At 36.8% G+C, this 22,022-nt stretch overlaps 3 protein-coding genes across 5 annotated transcripts; 2 read left to right on the top strand and 1 right to left on the bottom strand.

The window, feature by feature from the left end:
* Positions 1-673: 673 nt before the first annotated feature.
* LOC100252305 (uncharacterized) lies at positions 674-6,201 on the bottom strand. The gene is made up of 5 exons (XM_002270237.4): positions 5,960-6,201; positions 5,665-5,860; positions 3,665-4,212; positions 1,638-2,549; positions 674-1,370 (listed from the first exon to the last, which is right to left on the bottom strand). The coding sequence occupies exons 2-5, from the start codon at positions 5,824-5,826 to the stop codon at positions 1,079-1,081; spliced, it is 1,914 nt and encodes a 637-aa protein (XP_002270273.1). The 5' UTR covers positions 5,827-5,860; positions 5,960-6,201; the 3' UTR covers positions 674-1,078.
* A 4,009-nt stretch (positions 6,202-10,210) lies between these two features.
* On the top strand, positions 10,211-11,986 carry LOC104881860 (uncharacterized protein C594.04c). The gene is made up of 3 exons (XM_010663238.3): positions 10,211-10,841; positions 10,952-11,215; positions 11,310-11,986. Exons 1-3 carry the CDS (start codon positions 10,620-10,622, stop codon positions 11,787-11,789), a joined length of 966 nt encoding a protein of 321 aa, XP_010661540.1. The 5' UTR covers positions 10,211-10,619; the 3' UTR covers positions 11,790-11,986.
* Positions 11,987-16,026: 4,040 nt separating this feature from the next.
* LOC100264419 (probable inactive purple acid phosphatase 29) lies at positions 16,027-19,522 on the top strand. Of its 3 annotated transcripts, none has more exons than XR_009467833.1 (5): positions 16,037-16,479; positions 16,615-17,009; positions 17,168-17,618; positions 18,332-18,419; positions 19,058-19,522. XR_009467833.1 is itself a non-coding variant. In XM_010663235.3 (4 exons), exons 1-4 carry the CDS (start codon positions 16,170-16,172, stop codon positions 18,364-18,366), a joined length of 1,191 nt encoding a protein of 396 aa, XP_010661537.1. In that variant the 5' UTR covers positions 16,027-16,169; the 3' UTR covers positions 18,367-18,569. The 3 variants fall into 3 exon arrangements, 1 of the variants encoding a protein (XP_010661537.1); XR_787768.3 differs by having other exon boundaries at positions 19,132-19,522; XM_010663235.3 differs by lacking the exon at positions 19,058-19,522 and having other exon boundaries at positions 16,027-16,479; positions 18,332-18,569.
* Positions 19,523-22,022: the final 2,500 nt, after the last annotated feature.

The following is a 22,022-nucleotide window of genomic DNA, read 5'->3' on the forward strand; positions in this document are numbered from 1 at the left end:
TATAGGCAAAGAAAATTTATTAGAAAAGTGCCTAAGAAGAAGGGTGTGCAACCCATGTACAGATCTTGTAAGTCACTATGCATCACAAAGTTGAGAAGAAAAGATAATAATAATTAAGAGAGAACTAAGCGGCAACACCACCGCCTCATAGTAAGTATGCATGGTTACTAGAAAGAGAACCAGTTTTCTGCAGTAAAACTTCATTCTGCAAACACTCACTGCACTCAACGCTACCGATATTGCTCTCTTCACCGCAATCCTCGCCGTCTTGCCGGTTCTTGAGCTCCCTGCATTGGCACAACGATTAGGCCTTTACCATGGTTTCTGGGGCCTTGCTTGGAAAGTGTGGGCAGAGAGCATGGCACCATATGCCCCCTTTACCCCCTCCTCACCTGCAAAGGCACCTGTACCTCCCATTTTGGAATATTTTGGACATGGGTAATTTTGCCAGTGGGTTCACCCCTTTGTTTTATAGTGGTCCCAGATGATGCCACCATTGATAAGGGAAATTGAATGTTACCTTCTATTAAATGTCAATTGCTGTGCACAACAGCAATTTTAGAAGGTAGTGCAGAGTGAGGAGCAGCTTTTGCCCCAAGGATTTCTTGCATTCTAGTGGCAATAAAACAGTAAAACCTATGAAGGCGGAGCTCGATTGACAGGAGAAAAGCCATAAGCCAAATTTACAGCGTAGCTATAATTAACTCAAATCATGGTTTACAAGATATTTGCTGATCCATTCTCCATATTGGATTTGCATCTATAAGACCACAAGCACCACAAGATTCATATATCAGCTGGCACTGTGTTTGTTTGTCTCAACTATTTATTTACCTCAACAATTGTTTAACCACTTTAGGAATGCTACGACATCAATCCTCATATGGCAACAGCACATGTATGTTTAAACCTACACGCACGATAGAAAAAAAGATGGGACAAATCATTTTCCCAAGCAGCAAAACAACTTGGTCACCTCTAGAAAGAGTTATTCTTCGGTGCAGAAAATTGATCTCGATCACTGATGTAAATGAGTTTCTGAAAATTTAAGCATAGTCCAGATCGCTATAGATGCTGATCAATGACCTTGATCATCGGGACCATGTCCATTGGGTTGGTTGTCCTCACCAGCTTCCTCTTCAACCCTATCTCCAAAATCAACCCAGGGTAGTATCGATTCAAACAAAACAGCTAATGGACTTCGATTTGCGATGTCTCGTGGAGCACGATCACCACCATGTGGATTGACAACTTGGTTCACATTTAGCACCTCCTCTCTCATCCTCGGGTCAGCCATAAAATTTTGCAAGTTATCAGGTGGAAGAGTTGGCACTGAATCAGAGAAATCTGACACCAATAAATGACCATACCTGACAAACAAGAACTTCTGTCATCCAATCTCCCAAATACACAATAAATTTAACCGTATGAACGCAGGAAGTATATCTACCATCTACTTAACAAGAAGATTCAAGTCTAGTCTGATATCCATAACTAAATCTAAGAACTGTTACTGAGATTTAATTGTTCCAGAGACAATTGCAGCACAACCACCATTATGGGGTGAAAAGCCAAAGAAAAAAAACTAGTTAACTAGAGAACTAAACAATAGTCTTTGAATAAATGAAAATACTCACTCATTTTTCTGAGAAGAGAACACTTCTTTTCTTACACAAGCCCAATCCCTAGCTTCACTTCCATTACTTTCCAGTGTTTCAATCACCAGAAGGGCAGCATTTCTCAACAATTTTTGCAAATCTGGGAGCCTCCATATGATATAACTCCTCTCTACATAGATATTAATCAGGTGATCCAAGGAGAGGCTCCCTGCTTGTTCTGATTTAAAAAAAGCTTGCTTGAGTATATTTGTCCATGCCTGGTCCTTTAAAGGTACCTTTGCAACTAATTTCTTAAGGACCGAAGGGTGAAGCATCAAAGCCTGCCTCATAAGATCAGTTGAAGTAGCCTTCACATTTTCCACATAAGTGTCTTTTGAGGATTCATCTCTCTCAAGATAAAACCGGCAAATGGCAAGGGAATATGAGAAGTTTGGAAACAACCACAAGGAGTTATCACTTTTGTAATCTTCAGAGAAACGTTCTAGCCAAGCATATTCCTCTGCCCTCAAAGCAAAGTAGTCAATGCAGAACATGACCCCCATTGGATCATCTGAATCCAGTGAAAGCAACAGTTTGCAAACTTCAAGGGCAGACCGATGACAACCTCGCCTGTCCATGTTTTTCATGTGAGTGAAAAGTGTTGTGAACAATGGCTTGTTTGTTTCATGGCTGAATTTTAATTGACAATTACCCTGCAATGGGGTAAACATTGGATTCCATGCACATTCCAAGGCATACAAAGACTTTGCAGTAGCATCAGCTGACATGTGATGTTCCCCCACAAATTTAAAATAGTCTGCCATTGTTATGAGTGAATCCAAGTGATAAGGATAGTACAGTAAAACACTGGCTATACTGTTCAGATCATGAATAGATTTGGCACCTTCAAACGCTCTCTGAGCTTGGCCATAGGAAGAAGAATGTACATATCTACATGACATAAACAAAGCCAAAATTAGGGCACATAGTTTAATAAGCTCAAACCAAAATGCTATATATTATAGTGGAAATGAGATATGCTGTTATGATCCTCAAGATGGACGCTGAACTACCTTTTATATCCAAAGTATAAAATTATTGCATAGTTAATAATAACATGTGATCATAATTGCTTACGCACAAGATAACAGGAGATGTGTGATGAACTCAGCTTCACAGACCATTCACATCGCACAACTCTCCTCAATTTTGTAAAATTTACATCATATGTCACAATGAGTGCTGGAGAAACAAATCGACAAGTCAAATCAGCAAATTAAGAATTTTCCTTTATAGCGGGATCCCCCTCTAATTCAAACATTTATGCAGTGGTTTCCATACTTAATCAGTGACAATGTATGAAATGTCACATGAGTCCTGTCACCAATACATTTCCCATAGTGCACATGATAGAAATGCACAAATTAAAGGAAGAGCTAAGAGTAAATATATGGGACACACTCCCCATAACCTTTTCATTTGGTAAAAGATACATAGCAGGGGTGCTTATGGCAAGAACCTACTAGTGATTAAGACACTAGTTATAGATGGTTCTAGCAAGTTTCAATGTCCCCTCAGGTTATTTTTCATGTGGAAAATCACCTAGATGTTTGATCCTCACATTCGTGAGCTTTGCTTCTGCATGCATGCATGCTTGCACATTCGGATAAACCAAAATTGCAAATCACAACCACTGTCCATGGCACTAATTGTTGGAGCATCTAATCAAAATTGCATGTGCAAAGGAATACCATTTGCCATGTTGAACCATTTATCCACAAGGCATTCACACCCTGTTAAAATTCCAAATTGCAGCTCACATAAAGTTTTGCATTACAAGCAAGGAATGAGTCGTTCATATTAAAACAGAAAGGTAAGGCTAGCAGTAGCAATTCAATAACATAGTCTGTAGCTCGCATAAAGGTGTGCATTACAAGCAAAGAATGAGCCATTCATATTAAAACAGAAAGATATGGTCAGCAGTTGCAGTTCAATAACATAGTCTTAACATGGAAGAAATGGTGTAGAGGTCCAAAATTATCAAGCAGACTAAGGATGATAGTTACCTGAAGAAGTTCAATCCATCTTTGGATTCCAGAAATTCCATAGACAAAGATCCATCCCAACGGGGCCAATGGTCTGAGGGAGACACAAGAATAGTCTTTTTGGGATTGTGGCTTCCACGTCTTCCCCCACGTATCTGTCTGGAACTACCAGTTTGCTGACTATTCTCAAAAGAACTCACTACCTTAGAGCCAAATATTCGCCGCAGCTCGTTTTCAGCACTTAAAAATTTCGGGTCTACTTGTAATATGGAGGTCGTGTATTGTTTAGCCCGGTTATCACAAACTTTTACATTCACTGATTTAGCTTCTGTAGAGCCAGGCTGATTGCTCGAAGAGTTACTATCAAGAGACAATGTTTTCAAAATCACATCCAAGGGTTTTTCAGCTTTATCCACTCTTGAAAATGAACCCTGCTTGCCCTTTTTCTTTTTCTTTTTCTTTGATTTATGATTAGAAGTTGAAACTACATCAGCAGTACTTTTCTCAGAGGTTTCTTGTTCATTAATGTTTCTGGTCAACGTTTCGTTAGCAATTTCACTTTCATCCCCCTGCAGATGAAATTGATCATTAGCAAGTCAAACAAATAAAGTGCCAATGTTCAATGATTATCCATTCAGCAGCCACCAATAATTTGTAAAATGAATTTACAAATGCACAAACACACAAAAAACTCGATAATGAATTTTTACCAAAAGTTAACACTGGTAACAATGGAAATACAAGAGAGAAGCATAAGCTAGCATCTAATATAGTCTCACATCTGCGAATTATTACTGCAATGGGAATGAGGTTTGAAAAACAAGTGAATTGATAATAAAGTACAATCTCTGAGGTTCAAATTCATTTATAGCTTTATTTGGGATACGGATTAACTTTGCAATTAACAATATAGGAAGTAGAAGTAATTATTACTATAGTGTAATGGAGTTTTATGTTTGGAACTATATTTTTAAAATTGATTTTATTAAACATAAGGATAAATATGATATCTTTATTGCTATGCTTGGTTTTAAGAAAGAAATTAAAAAAAAAAAATACTAAAGAAAATAATTTTCTAATGTTTGATTTTACTATGAAAAATACAAAAGAAAAACAAATAAAAATTTAAATTAGTTAGAAACTTATACATTTTCAGATTATTTTATCTTTATATAAAAAATCTAAAACAAGTGAAACAAATTTGAAGTAGCATATAAAAATAATTTATTGATGTTAAATCTATTTTTTGTATTTTCCTTTGCTTTTCTTTCCTTCCACTTTTCATCCCCATTTTCTTCTCCTTGCATTTTCCCTTGAATGTTCCGAGAACCAAACATAGCCTTGGTAAGAAAGTACAATCTCCAACCCTCAAATACATCTACAGCCCTATTGGGGATAGGGTTTAATAAAAAGTAGTTTGACTAAGTTTTATGTTTGGGAATTATATTTTAAAATTATTTTTATTAAAAATAAGGATAATTATGATATCTTTCAAATTTTTAATTAAATAAAAATCAGCTTGGCTGGATAAATTACATTGGGAAATATGGAGTCATGATTGAGAATTCTATCAAACACACTAATAAGTAGCTGCAGACTTTGAGAAGCTTTCCCAAACAGGGCCTATCTATGTAGGAGGGCTTATTGTATAGGAGAGGAAGGGGTGAGGCTATAGAGAAACTTTGCCCAATCACAAGAACAAGGGCTAAAATACAATACATACATAGGCATATGCTTGAATGATTTCCAAGTTGAATTCTTAACGGAGGGTAAGAGAGTTGAGAGGACAAATTCACTAAAGAATTCATATAGAAAGTTCTTCCAATTCTAATGGCAAATAGAAACAATGAAAAACACCTGTTGATTTCATCTTCGCAAATCGCAAATCCCAGAGAAACGATATGAAAAATGAATTACAACATCATCCCATCTCAAGAATTGGGAAAAAAAAACTTTAATGGTTATTCATTTATGAATAGCAGCAGAACTTGCTATGAAGAAGAAAGAAGCAATATGGGAACCTGAGCGTCATCGTCGTCGTCGTCGTCGTTGAGGATATGGAAGAGATTTTTAGAAGGAGGAGCGGCGGGATCGGGAGAGTCCGAGTCATCGTCGTTGCCGAGCTGCTGCTGCTGCTGCTCTTCTTGTTCTTGCAAAACCTTCCTCAGCAATCGCGCCGACATTGCTGTTCTTTGACAATCCAACAAAGCCTTCAACCTATGTGGGTGTGGGTGGATGTAATAAATTTGTATTCATTTTGATAAAAAATTGAAAACATAAACAGAATCCCAGACGGGAAATCGCTAGGGTTCTTACACTGGTTTGACCTAATCTGAGGCCTCTTCACTCCCCAGCTCAGGCCCGTTCCGTTTATTATCAATTCAAGTGCGTCAGGAAATTTTGGATGTTAATTCATCTGTATCACATACGCCTAAAAGGGGTTTTGTTTTTTTTCTACATGTTGCTTCAAAAATAAAATATTATTAAAAAAAATTGACATTTTGTTGTTCTAAAAATAAATAAAAAATAAATACAAAAAAAAAAAAAAAAAAAAGATATCACTCGTTCAATTTATAGTTTTTTTTTTCAATGTTTTGATAATTGGATTCATTATTGAACAAAAAAAATTATTACTATCATTTGATCATGTCAATGGTTGAATTGGTGACTTAATAAATATATAATTTATATATTATTATATAAATTATATATATAAAATAAAAAAATTTAATATTTAATTTTATATTTATTTATTTTATTATTTTAAATTTTCAAAAATTATTATATTATTTTTATGCTTATCATTATATAATTATTATAAAATAAAGTTTGTTTTTCTTAAATATTATAAGTAATCCTAGATACAAATTTTATAAATTGTTGTAAAACAAGAATAAATGTGACTCAAATAAAAGTAGAGATAACTATATATTACTTTAATAATATATATAAATGGGAGAAAGAAATTAAAGAAGAGAAGTATTGAAAGAATGAAAAAAAGAAAGAATAAGAGAGAGAGAGAATAAGAGGAAGAGTGAAAACTTCTTTTTCTTTGGATGCTCCTTACATGGGTGTAAGAAGCCTTTTATAGGCTTCACCATATGAACTCCCATTACTCATCTTAAAGATAAGTAAATGGAGTTCATAAATAACCATTAATATTTTATTCAATGTGGTCATTCATCACTTTATTTACAACATTCCTCCTTAAATGACCACCATATTAAAAGAATATATCTCATTAAAACCTTACTAGTAAAAAACCCTATAGGAAAAACCTAGCAAAGGAAAAATAATACAATATTTTTTTCTTGGTATGTTAAGACTGCCTCGTTAAAAACCTTACCAGTAAAACAAAACTTGGACGAAGGAAAAAATAGTACAGTACATTAACACTCTTTTACAAGCATACTCTTCCTCATGTCGATATTCTTGAGTTGACGCATTCCAATCCTGTGTATTAACTTCTTGAATGTTAAGGTTGACAATGATTTTGTGAACAAATATGTTAGATTATCACTTGAGCGTATTTATTGCACATCAATTTCACCACCCTTTTGGAGTTCATGTGCATAAAAGAATTTTGGTGAAATGTGTTTAGTTTTATCTCCTTTAATATAACCCTGTGTTATTTGTGCAATGCATGCAACATTATCTTCAAATAATATTATCGGGTCACCTTTGATAAAGGAGAGTCCACATGATTCCCGAATATGCTAGATCATAGATCTTACATGAGGTGTAAGAAGCTTTTATAGGTTTCACCATATGAACTCCCATTACTCATCTTAAAGATAAGTAAATGAAGTTCATAATAACCATTAATATTTTATTCAATGTGGTCATTCACCACTTTATTTACAACATAAACTATATTTTATATAAATACTTTGCTTATCCTCGATGTTTCAAACATGTTGGGTTGGAGAGTGTTATTGGGCTGCAGTTGGGTCATTATGATGCAAAGCACATTGGGCTAGAAATGAAGGGGTTGGGCTCACATTATGATTTTGGTCAAAATAATGTTGACGGATTAAAAAAGAAAAAACTGCACAGTTCGTTAGATTGGACCGGTTTGGACGAAGTCAACCGGACCGGAGGGTATTTATTTTTTTAATTATTGGTACTTGAACAAAAAGCTCCTACGGTTTTTTTTTTCTTTTTTATGCGTAATAATGAGTTTTTATTTTTTATTTTTTATTAGAATTAGCTAAAATATTATTTTAAAAAATTTATATAAAATAATTTTTTTGAAAATATTATTTATGCATATATTAAAAATACAATTCTAAAAATGTTTTATTTCTACAAATAATTTTTAAAGCTTTGAAAAGATGATTTTTGTATGAAAGATTGCTTTTTTAAAACTATGTTACAAAATAACTAGAATGGACAATAAAAAAGAAAATTAAATAAGAAGACATAGATTTAGGTGGAAACCCTTGGATAAGAAAAACCACACTAAAGGAGCAGAAAATTCACTATATTAAAATATTGGTATATGTTTATTGTTCCTTATTTTATCATTTGTTAAAGTTTTTTTTTTTTCAATATTTTTATGAGTTTTGATAAATTTTTATTTTACCGATTGGTATTTAATATCAAAATATTCATCGATATATTTGATATATTTGTAAAATTAAGTTACGAATATAATCTTAGAAACCTAATATTTTCATCCTTGCATGATACATAATAAAAAGTTATAGTAGGATTATGGGTGTCAATTTGTGTTGATGGACGGATTGTATCAATGTCATACCAATATTTGCTTATGACGTAAATGATTTATTTGTTAAAAAAAAAAATTAAATGGGTTAAATAGTTTAAAGTTATTCTAAGGTAAATCAACACGACTATTAAATAAGTCTATTTAGGTCAAATTCATATTATGTAAGTTGACTCAATTTTATTTATTTTTAATTATTTTTTATTTTACTTAAACATGTTTACACTCAAAAATCCAAATCTAAGAAAAATGGTATTGGATTTGAGTTACGAAGTATATCAAACTTAATCACCACTTAGTAGAACTATGGTATGGAGAACATTGAAGCAATGATTGAAGCCAGTTGTTTCTCTTATTTTTCTCACCAATGGTTGGTGTTCCTAGTAAATTTTCATTTTACAGAAGCAAAAAGAATCCTCCAGTATGGGAGGAGGAAGCTAGGCATCAAGTATGCTAAAGAATCAGATAGCAAACTCATTGGTTTTACTGATGGTGATTGAGAAGGAAGTACGGATGATGATGGAAGGAGTACATTTGGCTCTTCTTTTTGATGGGATCAAAAGTGATTTAAAAAAAGCGCTGGACTGCTGCATTGTCATGGACAGAAGCAGGGCATGTAGCAACAAATTAAGCTGCATGCGAAGCAATTTGGCTAAGGGAGCTACTTGATGATTTGCAGCAGAATGTCTCAGAAACCTACTACAATCTTTTGTGACAGCTATGATTAAAAATCTTGGTTTTTCATGCAAGATCAAAGCACATGGAACTTTGGCATCATTATATTCATGATTCGGTAAGCGTAGGAGAAATTTGCTTGGAGTTGATCAACACAAATGAACAGCCTGCCAATGTTCTCACCAAAACATAACTAAAGAGAAGTTTGATAAGTTTAAGGAGCAACCGGAAATTACAAATCAAGAGGGGGTGTTGGTAAATAATTTGCAATTTCATCAAAGGAGTAAATGTATCTTGTGTGAAGTCTTTTTTCTAGCTAGTATCATCGTCCGTTTGTGTTCTTCATGTCTTGGAATCTGGATGTCTAGAGTTCATATTATCAGCTAAAAATAGCTTGTCATGAAGTAAGGGTTTGGAGAAGCCAAAAAAAGTTATCCAACAAGTCTGAACTTTCTGCCATGGATATGAACTCAACCCCATTTGAAGAAAAAAAAAATGGAATCAAATCAGTTCTGCAGCTTGACGAGAAGATAACTGAAGAACCCAATTTAATTTGACGGGAAAATTCTTGATCCCTTCTATTCTGGCAGTCCAGGTGAACTTCTTCTTCTTCATCTTCTTTTGGCTAGGACATTCCAGGTAAAGCTTCTCAAAAGATCTATATATCAACTTCTTTGTTAATTAAGATGACATGCTATCAATTTTTTTTTTCATGCTCATCCTTCCATGTTGCAGTATATCATTGTTGTGAAACTAATTCAACCAGCAATCATGGATGTCACTGTGGGTATCTGCAAGTTCTAATGGGGTTTTAAAGAATAGAGGGTCCTTTTTCTTCTGATTCTTCATTTATTCTATACCACTTTCACCTTAGCTGATCATAATTCATGCTTCCCGTTTCTGAATTTCTCAAGATTTCATACAGTAGCCATGCATCATGATGGACGTGATGAGCAAACCCAGAATGTAATCCATGGAGGGGGACGGGGGGCAGTGTTTGGGCAGACCTTTGCATGCTAAGAAGAAAATATCACTTCCCAAGTGGACCCTGGGGTGTTGAAAAAGGGCAGTAATCATCAATTGATAGCGATTATGGCTCCTCCACCCAGGCGTGGCAGCTGTGGATAGATTTTGCTTTTTATCTCTGCATAGATTGCGGGGAGGATGGAGGAGGAAGAAGAGTGGTCGAGGGGGACGGGGGGACCATGCTTCAAACCGCGGGTGCCATGTGAAAGGGGGACTCAAGCATATCATTAGGCACACCACTATCGGCTGCAGACATCATTACAGATAGGTAACCTTCTTTTGATTATATGCTTTCTGCTTTACATGACACGCTGAATGATTATTGTTAGGAATCCGATTGATCAAACAATGATGAAGGCTAATTACCTGAGACCCACCTTCATCTCTTTGATATGAAAGTGTTGGAAATATTTATTTGATGAAATTGATTTTTTTTTTTAATATGAAAAAAAAAAAAAAAAGAAACTATAAAAGGGCCTCATTTTGGGTATGTGGGTGGGTTTGGTGTTTGATTGTTCCTGAGAGGGGCAACCATCAGAAGACAGTATGGGTAATTTGAAGAATGTAGTGATAGCATTGGTGACCCCTCTTCCCTCCATACTCTTCTATCTTTCATTCCTTAACCACTATTACCAAAATGGGAATAGTACCAGTTCTGCTCTGTGGACATGGTGCTTACACCATCCTCTTCTTTTGGCCAACGCCTTCTTCTTCGTCAATGTCAATTTGCTCTTCTGGGTAATTGGTCTTCTGCAGTCTAGCCACTGGGTGGGTTTTCTCAGTACTTTCATCTCCAGAATCAGAGTTGCATTCCCTTTTAGAAGTCTTTCTTTTTCTCTAGCTCCATTTACATTGTTGTTGGTTTTGGTTGGGTGCAGATGATAGATTTGTATTGGACGGTGATACCAGTATTGCTTGTTCATTACTATGCGACCCATCCTTTGGCCCAGTATGACTGGTGGAGGTCCAGGGTTGTGATCTTGATGACTTGGGCGTGGAGCATGCGGCTTTCCCACAACTACTTTAGGCGAGAAAGGTGGCAGTGGGGTGTCAGGGAGGACTGGAGATTTACAGATATGCGCCATCAGTATGGCAAGAACTGGTGGTGGGTTTCATTTTTTGCGATCTACCTCTCTCAGCAGGTAAATTCAAGACAAACTGTTTGATGAATTGCCTGAATGAATTTTAGATGACAGATAAGGGAGTGATTTTCTTTTGCTTGTTTAAACCTTTCAGGTCTTTCTAATTGGGGTATGTCTTCCATTTTATGCTGTCCATTCGGTTGATAAGCCATGGAATATTTGGGATGTGGTTGCAGTGGCAGTTTGTGTTTGTGGGATCGTTGTTGCTTATCATGCTGACACAGAACTCCACAATTTTGTAACTAGAAATGATAAACTGAAAGGGCTCGGAATGCCTATTGTGCCCAATCTTGACAAGGGCTTGTGGCGCTATTCTCGCCATCCAAACTACTTTGGGGAGCAGTTGTGGTGGTGGGGACTAGTCATCTTTGGATGGAATTTGGGACATGGATGGACCTTTGTTGGGTCTCTCATCAATAGTATGTGCCTAGCATATGTGACCATTCTTGTGGAGAATCGAATGCTGAAACAGGATTACAGGGCTGAAGCTTACAGGTTGTACCAGAAGACAACATCAGTGTGGATACCTTGGTTCAAGTCATCTCCAGCAGGAGGAAAAGATAAGAATACTTGATGTATTTCCTCTTGTTTGCATTTTCTTTATTTGTCTGCATCATCTATCTATTTTGCCTTTCTTGGTATGCTCAGCAATTTGTGTAATGTGTAACTTATTGGTAGAAGTATGGATTTTACTTGAGTGCAGCTATTTAGTTCCTTGTATGAAATCGAACAAATCCTTTCTGCTTTTATTATAGACAAGTTCCTTTCTCATCTGAATTTGCAAGGCAGAACAAGATTTATGATACTTCTTAGAGCTTATAACTCAAAAAAGGATTAATTTTTTTACATAGATGGAGTGACACCAAAAGAAAAGAACAAAAAAAAAAAAAAAAAAAAATGGTAACAAAGTGGAAGCATTGAAATTGTAGCTCTTGGTAGATGGTTTGATTGGAATGTTTTGCAAGAATAATTTAGATCCAGACCCGATTGCTTAGTGTCTTTGAACCCAAAGGTGCAATGGTAAACTTCCTAGAAGAAGTTTTGTAGGCTGGATTTTCTGTTGCTGTTCTTATGAAAGCTTTAATCATACAGGACTATAAGGGGGTATGATTTTGATTGGCGTGTGTCTAGGTATCAGGTTCACCTAATCTCCAAATCATAAGTCATATGGACACTGCTGAATTTTCAAATGTTCAACTTATCTCCAGTTAAAAAGTAGAGTAAAATGAAGCGCATATCCACCATAGCGCATTGGATATTGGTCTTCTAACTTACACTGGGGTACTTCTAGAGAACTCCAAGTCTCCAACCATACGCCTCTATTTCAGGCATGCCTATTTGGTTCACTTCCAAGAGTAGCATGTTAGAGACATATGAAATACACATACCCACGTTGTGCCATGTAAAGGTACTTCACATGTTGAATATTGTGTGCAACATAGGTGGGAGCTGTGGGATGTAACCCCTGATCACATCAACTTGGAAAACAGTTTACTATGACAATTTCCTTAAAGGTTCACTTTCTTAGTGTAGCAGAATAAAACGCTAACAGGTTGTTTCATTAGTTGACTTATAACCTATTGATGAAATCTCTAAAAGGGAAATCAGAGCTGTCTGTATCTTCACGTGTGCTTTGTTGGAAATGGGAATAAAGAATTAGAATCTTCTCTTTGGGATGTAATATCCAAACAATGAAAAGAACGATGATGCCTAAGAATCATGGTTTGATGCTTCTTCCAACAATGTGGCCTTGTTATAGACTATAGACTCACATGTGTTTGCAGCCTGCTAATACCTTATGATAAAATCATCAATTGCATCCTTTGATTATGACTATGCATCTTTTCCTGAGTTAGAAGAATCTGTGAGATCCGTGTCTCTCTCAAAGATATTACAGGCTATTCCCTTCTTCAGCTCTGTCATTCATTTTCAAACTCCATATCAGTCGAGAGAAAATTTGATTGATTTGCTAGACAAGGTATTATTTATTATAACAATTTTTTAGGCCATGTATCTGTGCTATGCACTGTGTGGAGTTGGCAGAACCAAGGCACACAATTGGTAAAAATTGGAGAGAAAGAGCATGGTCCAACTGATGTGATTTATGAAGCTTGGATTTATTCGAAGGAAAATGCTTTGTTGCAAGAGTCACAAGCCATACCAACTGGCATGAGTTTAATTAAGGGTCATTTTCCTTTTCTTAGCCCTTGCTTGGTGTTCAGGTCACACGGATGTTGGACCTCTAGAGTTCACAAGTAGGGGTGATTAGGCATACAGGCATTCCAACCTATTTTAGTGGAAGGATGTGCTATTTATTTACATCCATTAGTTCATAAGGGATTCAATGCAGATTTTGATGGGGATCAAATGGCTGTTCATGTACCTTTATCTTTGGAGGCTCAATCGGAGGCTCGTTTACTTATGTTTTCTCATATGAATCTCTTGTCTCTAGTCATTGGGGATCCATTTTCGTACCAACTCAAGATATGCTTATTCCTGTGCACACCACACAAACCGGCAACCCATGATCTTGAAGAGTTGAAATCAAGCAATTCTGTTTTGGTAAACTAATTTTATCATTGCATGCTTTAAAAGATTGACCTGATTAAGAAGATTCATTACATACACGGTATAAGAAAGTTGTCTTATTATCATGTGTCATTGGATTATAAGACCAGGCAAACAGACATCCTTACACACCAAAGAACAATCTAATACTATTTTGTAATGACTTGCTCTTTCCCGTGTAGATATTATCCGTACTAGATCTAATAAGTTATCCTGATTTAAGAAAGTGTGTACATAATTAAGATGAGTTCACGGTATACATGTATAAAGTGCCTTCTCCGTTTGTTCCACATGAAAGTGTAGAGAAATGAAATCCAGCACGGCAAGTAAAAAACAATAATAATAATCCTTGTCATAGAAAGGAAGATTGGTTTAAAAAACAAGGCCGTTGAGGTGGATTTCCATGTCATTGTCCCTCTCGCTGTCTAAGATTAAACTGTCCACTGTTCATCACAGGGGATCTTCCCTCCGAAGCCGGCAATTGCCTTGTTGGGTGTTGCTAGTGACTAATTTTCAAATCAGTTTAGACTTCACATATTTTAAATAAGATGACTTGAGCTGTATAGAAAAGGAGATATATTTTCATGCATAGATCCAATCCTTCTCATTTTTTCTTTTGGGTAGGAATGTGGCATGGTATTGACATTTTTGTTCCGACATTGGGCTCGTGTGCTCGTGACAGACGACAGCGAGGGTACGAAGAGAGTAAAACAATCACAGACTGCACAGGACATGAAAAACTCAACGAGGCTAGCGTGTGCGTATTACAAAGACAAGCAAATTAGCTGGCGAGAAATCTAACAGTTATCTTCAAATTCATGAACTATGGAGTTTGTGCACACTAGAATACAACATACAAAAGTTAAATCAGCCACGCACATGAAGCCATTGAAAAGAGGGTTAGATTTGTCTTTTGGGAAGTAAAGAAAAGAAAGGGAATTTGAAGCCTTGTGGTTGTTGAACTACAAAGTAACAAAGCAAGGGATTGGGTTGTTGAAAGTTGAAACCTGAAGGCCATACCTTTGTGCGAGCCACTTGAATTGAAGGCCGTTGGATCACATGTGACATGCCATTGATCTCTAAAGTTAATCTTATAAGTCCCTTGGACCCGTGGGATGCTGCCTTGTCCTCAGGGTCACATGACTTGATTTTCCTACCAATTATCTTATTTAGGTTTTCATGAGGAATATCTTTCCACGGAGACAGAATATATCTCGAAAGCATTATTAGCAAGACAAAGACGATAACGTCATCTATCCCATTCAACATCAAATTGAATTTAAGGTAGAAACCTTTATTTCATATAGTTCTCTCACTTGCGACCTCCGGGAAGCTCTTGAGGTAGCAATTCATCTCGTTGGACGTGGTTCGTTTCCTGCCTCACATTGGATTAAATTACATCATTTCAAATGATAAGATATAAATTAAAATATAATTTAATTATTAAATAATTCTCTAAGTCTTACGGGAAATTTCTTAAGTCAATATGATCTTTTACACCTTCAAAAACCACAATATAATCAATTTTCATGTCTTTTGAGTTTAGAGTAAATAATATCTATATAATTCAATACGGATCAATATAAATAGTATTAGAGTCAATTCTCAACCCTGATGTAGAGTTTTGTTTAACTTTATGAGGGGTATTTATTTGTTTAATTCCATGATATAGTGAAATATAATTATGGATCATTATAAATAGTATCAAAGTCAATTTTCAACTCCGATGTAAAGTTTTATTTAACCCTTTGTGGGGTATTTGTTTGATTTTATAATCCCGTGAAATATATATAGGATTCTGTATTTATTTAAAAGATGTTTGTAATATCTCACATTTTACGACGGAAAAAAACTTCTTAATACTATATAAATATGAACTCTTTAATGTTAATAGGATTAACCTTTTATATTTATAATTTAATTCACCTGTTAATTTGAATAAATCAAATATATATGGAAGAGATGGAGATTATAATTAGGATAATTAATATAATGATTATTAAATTGATTTTCGAATTAAATAATTAATTTGGTTTCAAAACACAAATTGAATCTGATTCCACACGAATTTTATCGAAATATGATTGTACTCTATCCAAGTGTGGCTTTTTCTTTTTGTTTTCCAAAAGCTAAAAATATAATTTATTTTATTTTATTTTAAAATTTGGCCCAGTGCGGGCCCCTGGGGGCCAAGGCGACGGACTAACAGCTAAGAGGAATTAATGACTAATACTAGTCAGCAGGGAGGTGGCGGAATTAATAACTAGTACTAGTTAGCAGGCAGGTGGCTGCGAGTGGTGACTAATGCGAAGCAGTGGAGCAGTGGAGGAGGACCTAATTGAACGTCAACTCTGAAACTAAAACCAGAGAAAGAAGGAGAAAAACAATGGCACAGCCATGGAAGAAGAAAACATGTTACTGGATGAAGGCGATGCTTCTTGCTTTGTGGTTTTCTGGGATCCATGTGTTGGCTGATGCGGCTGCAGCTGTTTCCAAGGAACAAAATCAATTGCGGTTCAGCAAGGAGGGGCAGTTCAAGATACTACAAGTTGCGGACATGCACTTTGGTGATGGCAAGTCCACCCCTTGCCTGAATGTTCTCCCTAATCAGATGCGCGGTTGCTCCGACCTCAACACTTCCGCTTTCATTCATCGCATGATCCAAGCTGAGAAGCCTCATCTCATTGTTTTCACTGGTATTTTCTTCCATTTTCTTTATCATTGTGTTTCTTACCATCTGTTTGGGAAATTAGAGAGCCGAGTGAATTCCCATCTCCCAAGAATTTTCCCCAAAACCCCTAAAGCCTTGTAATTGGAGTTGATTTATGCAGGCGATAACATATTCGGATTTGACGCCAAAGATGCAGTGGCGTCTTTGAATGCTGCATTCGCACCTGCACTATCATCAAACATACCCTGGGCTGCTGTTCTCGGCAACCACGACCAGGAATCCACTCTCTCAAGGGAAGGGGTGATGAAATATATAGTCGGCATGAAACACTCCCTGTCTCAGTTGAATCCCCCCGGGGTTAACATTATTGATGGTTTTGGGAACTATAATCTGGAGGTTAGCGGGGTTGAGGGTTCTAGTTTACATAACAAATCAGTTCTCAATCTCTATTTCCTGGATAGCGGGGATTACTCCACGGTTCCCTCTATCTTTGGCTATGGCTGGATCAAACCCTCTCAGCAATTTTGGTTTCAGCGCACTTCTAAGAAGCTTCGGGTACTAATTTTGCGTTTTCCGAGAGCATTTTTCCCATTTCTATGGTCCTCACCATGCCCATTCAATTGGGTATTCCGTAGCCTCAAGTAGAATTATCATAGATTTTATGCCTTATAAGCCATAACTCTGTTCATTTACCACTGCCCTTTCTAATGCAGAGAGCATACATGAGCAATCCGGAGGGTCAGAAATCAGCTGCACCAGGTCTAGCATACTTTCATATCCCGTTGCCCGAAAGTGCGAGTTTTGACTCATCAAACTTCACGGGTGTAAAACAAGAAGGCATCAGCTCTGCTTCTGTGAATTCAGGCTTCTTCACAACCATGGTGGAAGCAGGGGATGTGAAGGCTGCGTTCACTGGACATGATCATGTCAATGACTTCTGTGGAGAGCTACTTGGTATACATCTTTGCTATGCTGGAGGGTTCGGGTACCATGCCTATGGGAAAGCTGGATGGGCGAGGAGGGCTCGGGTTGTGTTGGCAACTTTGGAAGAAAGGGAGAAGGGAGGGTGGGGAGAAGTTAAGTCTATCAAGACGTGGAAGCGGCTTGATGATAAACACCTTACTGTTATCGATGCTCAGGTCCTCTGGAGCAAGACCTCTGCTGGTAAGCTTCTACTCAAGTACCTTCTTGGTCACACTCTTGCATTGGTCTTTTTAGCTTGTTATAGTGGAGAGCAATCAGCTCTGGAACATCTAAGAAGTGTGTTTCATATCATCCTGTCTGCATCTGTCTCTTCCAATTGCCTGATTTTAATGGATCATTCAGTGGTATCCTGTGGAAACTCAATGGTTTTCTAGTAAAATACTTCATATTATCTTTGAAAAGAGACCATACATGCAGATAATTTCTGTGCAAGTGTTTTCACATCTGCCTTGGTGATGCCAGAACATAATGATCTTATTTTCATCTTCTTTCCTGGCCTCCACTAGATGGTCGAGATATAAATGAATCAAGGATTCTCCTACTTCATTTATTTTTTCACCCACTATGGCAAAATCTGTTTGCCCACCAACTTCACATCACAATTCATTTTCTTTTGGGATCCCTGTGTGAATCACCTTGTATCAGTGTTCTTGTTGTATGGATTTATGAGTTTTGTGATATTCTCCTATCTCATTCACTGAATTGATTTGCCAAACACACCAAAAATAAATGTTGCTAATTTTTCTAAAAAATTATCATAACTGCCATCAGGTGTATGCCATTTGCCTAATCAATCATTTTTTTTTTCTCAAAGTTAACATTTGAATCTGTTTTCCATTCCATGCCATCAGAATGCTCACATTTACTCTTTATTTTTGGTTTGCATTGAACAGGAAGCCGTAGAAAGAAAAAGATTGGTGGCATTTAAGTGATTAACACGTATTTGCAGCAAAGATAAGCCATCAACTTAGCTGTGAGAAAGTAAGCTTCAAATATCAGTTCAAAGGAATCTTCTCTTGATGTTGTTTTATAGTTTTATTTCAAGGACTTGTATGTCTAAGACATAAAGAAAACACATGAGTATTTTACAGGACAATAAATGAAAAACTATTATAAAGGAAGTTAAAGATATCATCAGTAATCAGTAAGTGGATGTCATCTAATTGCAATTCATGCACGGTAGTTTTGTCAAAGAACCTTTTGATGCATGAATGATTAGAGAACATAGTCCACAAAGTTGAGAAACTTCTTTGATTCTTAATAGTTCATGCAATGTACTATTCAGTATCATTACCATCCAAAACCTGTTCATCCTCAACTTTCTCAGACTGCAGACTAGAAGAATGGACAACTAGATTGACTTTCATCTCCTAACAACCTACAAATAGTCATAAATCAAGACAATATCAGGAGCTTAAGTTTAGCTCTTGTCAGAGCTTGGTCATGTACACAATTTAAGCCAAAAAAAGGCTGTTGGGAGTATAAAGAACTGGGATAAAAACTAAAACAAGGCCAAAATCTCTGCAAAAATGATCATTTTGAATAATCAAGAAGCCACATATGTTTTTGAGGACTACTAATAGTTGCAGGTGGACTCCAAAAATTTTGTTTGGTGATAGGAGTTTTGGTTCTGGAGCACTGAAAGAAACTTGAACCATTGGATGAAGTATCATATTTCATGTCTTTTATGCAGAGTATGTAGATGAAGAAAGATTTCAAGTTATTGGATCATTCTTGTAATCAGACACTTGTGGTGGTGATCCATTCCCAAATTCTCTCTATTATGTCATAACCTGAAACGTGGAAGAAAGAAAACCAAGTGATCATTCTTATTCTTACAAGTTGGTTTTGGGGCTTAATATGCCATCTACCAACTGGTTCAACAGAAGTCCAAACTTTCAATTTGATTGTGATTGTCACTATTGAGTTGTTGTTTGATTGTTCAAATGACATACATGAAATGGCTCTTTGCCATGAACAATTGATCGGGAAGTTTTCTGAACAATGGTTCAAAACTATAATTATGGTCAGATTATTTTGTTATTATTGGAATGTTCACATATATGGTTAATTTTGATACAGCAGTCCATCGGCTTTTAGATTTACATTTATATTGTGCTGTTGGATAATGCTATATGATCTGTTTTGGTGAATTCCATACAGCTAAAAATGATTGACTTCAAATCACCATTCTTGACCAGCCAATATCACACTGAGCCCCCGAGAATTTCAAACAGGTTCTTCAAATTCACGAGTTCCTGCAAGAACATTCCCAGAAAGTATTTTCCGTTTTAACTATGATAAGGTGATCTGTGATGAAATCGAGTGTCATATGTCTAAATAACAAAATCCATTTACCAAGGGGTACATTGTAAGAATGAAAAAGAAATAGAATTAAAACCTTTCTACCTGCTCTAATATTCAAAATATAGTCATATATTCATCTGTTAACCCTAAATCATGGTTATACAACAGGATTTGTTTTCGATTGATGTGTATTTATTATGCTGATTTATTGACCTTGTTCCTTCATTTCGTCTTTTTTTTTCCCTTCTTATTTCCTTTTTTCTATGACTACATTTCAATTCTTAGATTATTAACAGTACATCAAAGTTTTCATCTGCTTCGACATTTGTTCAACAAAATAGTGTTGAGGACATTAGCATTTCCCTAAGGCTACATCTGGTTTCATGAGAGTTTGAGAAAAAGAAAATAGGAAGGAAAAACATAAGAAAAAGGAAAAGAAAATTTACAATATTTTTACGTTGTTTGGTTGTCTGGCGAAAAGTTTTAGGAAAACAAAATTAAGGTTATATTTGGTTTCTGGAAAGTATTAAGAAAAAAAAGTTAAAAAAAATGATTTTCTCATACTCAATCGCATTATTGAATAAATGAAAAAAAATCAAATATCATTAAAATTTTCCTTCCTTGTTAGAAAACGATAAATTTTTCGGTACTTTTGTAAATGATAGGCTCATTGGGATCATATAAATTTTAAACACCACGACTCAAGTGAGCAAGAGTGGTGGACTCTGCGAGTTGACGGAGCCTCACGCTCATCAGGCTCCGGAGTGGGGCTCGTACTACAGTCCCCAACTGGGGAACATCTGGAGCAAGCCATCCGGCTGGGATTCTCTGCATCTAACAATGAAGCAGAATACGAGGCTATCCTGTCCGGATTGGACCTCGCTCTTGCTCTATCCGTCTCCAAACTCCGGATCTACAGCGATTCACAACTCGTGGTAAGACATGTCCAGAAGGAATATGAGGCCAAGGACGCATGCATGGCGCGATATTTGGCTAAAGTAAGAAACACCTTGCAATAATTCACCGAATGGACAATCGAAAAAATCAAGCGAACTGACAATGGGCGCGCTGACGCCTTGGCTGGCGTAGCTGCTTCCCTCCCAATCAAAGAAGCCATTCTATTGCCTGTACATGTGCAAGCCAATCCCTCTGTCGAAGAAATCTCCGCTTGCAACACCATTGAGGCAAATCAAGCAGACGATCAAGAATGGACGTATAACATTGCAGAATATCTCCGGACAGGGATTCTACCCGGAGATACTAAACAGGCGCACAAAATCCGGGTGCAAGCTGCCCGTTTCACACTGATTGGGGGGCACCTGTACAAACGATCCTTCACGGGACCTTACCTTCGGTGCTTAGGGCATTCAGAGTCCCAGTATGTGTTAGCTGAATTGCATGAGGGAATATGCGGAAATCATTCCGGAGGACGATCTCTAGCACATAGAGCTCATTCGCAAGGATACTATTGGCCAACAATGAAGAAAGACGCGGCAGCATATGTCCAGAAATGTGATAAATGTTAAAGTTACGCCCCCATTCCACATATGCCATCAGCAATGTTGAAGTCAATCTCAGGCCCATGGCCCTTTGCGCAGTGGGGCATGGACATAGTAGGACCCCTTCCAGCAGCACCTGCCCAGAAGAAGTTCCTCCTTGTTGCCACTGATTACTTTAGTAAATGGGTAGAAGCCGAAGCATATGCTACCATCAAAGACAAAGATGTCACCAAGTTCGTGTGGAAAAACATTGTTTGTCGTTTTGGAATGCCCCAAACTATTGTAGCTGATAATGGTCCACAATTTGACAGCACTGCATTTAGGAATTTATGTTCGGAACTAAACATCCGGAATTCATACTCCACACGCATTATCCTCAAAGCAATGGCCAAGCAGAAGCCACAAACAAGACCCTAATCAATGCCTTAAAGAAAAGGCATGAACAAGCCAAAGGGAAGTGGGTGGAGGAGCTACCCGGCGTACTATGGGCCTATCGAACTACACCCGGACGACCAACAGGAAACACTCCTTTCGCCCTCGCATATGGAATGGATGCAGTCATTCCTACTGAAATCGGTCTTCCTACTATCCGGACTGATGCAACAAAACAAAATGATGCAAACACGGAATTAGGGAGAAATTTTGATTGGACAAATGAAGTGAGGGAAAATGCAGCCATCCGTATGGCAGACTATCAACAAAGGGCATCAACGCATTACAATCGCAAAGTGAAGCCCAGAAGCTTCAAAAATGGTACGCTAGTACTTAGAAAAGTTTT

Source organism: Vitis vinifera, chromosome 15 (assembly GCF_030704535.1).
Source record: "Vitis vinifera cultivar Pinot Noir 40024 chromosome 15, ASM3070453v1".
NCBI lineage: Eukaryota > Viridiplantae > Streptophyta > Magnoliopsida > Vitales > Vitaceae > Vitis > Vitis vinifera.

What these genes read in the sequence shown, in the direction of transcription:
- LOC100252305 (XM_002270237.4), bottom strand. Translation starts at nt 5,826, where the DNA reads ATGTCGGCGCGATTGCTGAGGAAGGTTTTGCAAGAACAAGAAGAGCAG. An exon ending in ACGACGACGATGACGCTCAG is followed by an intron (nt 4,213 to 5,664) that starts GTTCCCATATTG and finishes TTTCATCTGCAG; the next exon opens with GGGGATGAAAGTGAAATTGC. An exon ending in GATGGATTGAACTTCTTCAG is followed by an intron (nt 2,550 to 3,664) that starts GTAACTATCATC and finishes TATGTCATGTAG; the next exon opens with ATATGTACATTCTTCTTCCT.
- LOC104881860 (XM_010663238.3), top strand. Translation starts at nt 10,620, where the DNA reads ATGGGTAATTTGAAGAATGTAGTGATAGCATTGGTGACCCCTCTTCCC. An exon ending in TTCTGCAGTCTAGCCACTGG is followed by an intron (nt 10,842 to 10,951) that starts GTGGGTTTTCTC and finishes GGTTGGGTGCAG; the next exon opens with ATGATAGATTTGTATTGGAC. An exon ending in CGATCTACCTCTCTCAGCAG is followed by an intron (nt 11,216 to 11,309) that starts GTAAATTCAAGA and finishes TAAACCTTTCAG; the next exon opens with GTCTTTCTAATTGGGGTATG.
- LOC100264419 (XM_010663235.3), top strand. Translation starts at nt 16,170, where the DNA reads ATGGCACAGCCATGGAAGAAGAAAACATGTTACTGGATGAAGGCGATG. An exon ending in TCATCTCATTGTTTTCACTG is followed by an intron (nt 16,480 to 16,614) that starts GTATTTTCTTCC and finishes TGATTTATGCAG; the next exon opens with GCGATAACATATTCGGATTT. An exon ending in CTGGAGCAAGACCTCTGCTG is followed by an intron (nt 17,619 to 18,331) that starts GTAAGCTTCTAC and finishes TGCATTGAACAG; the next exon opens with GAAGCCGTAGAAAGAAAAAG.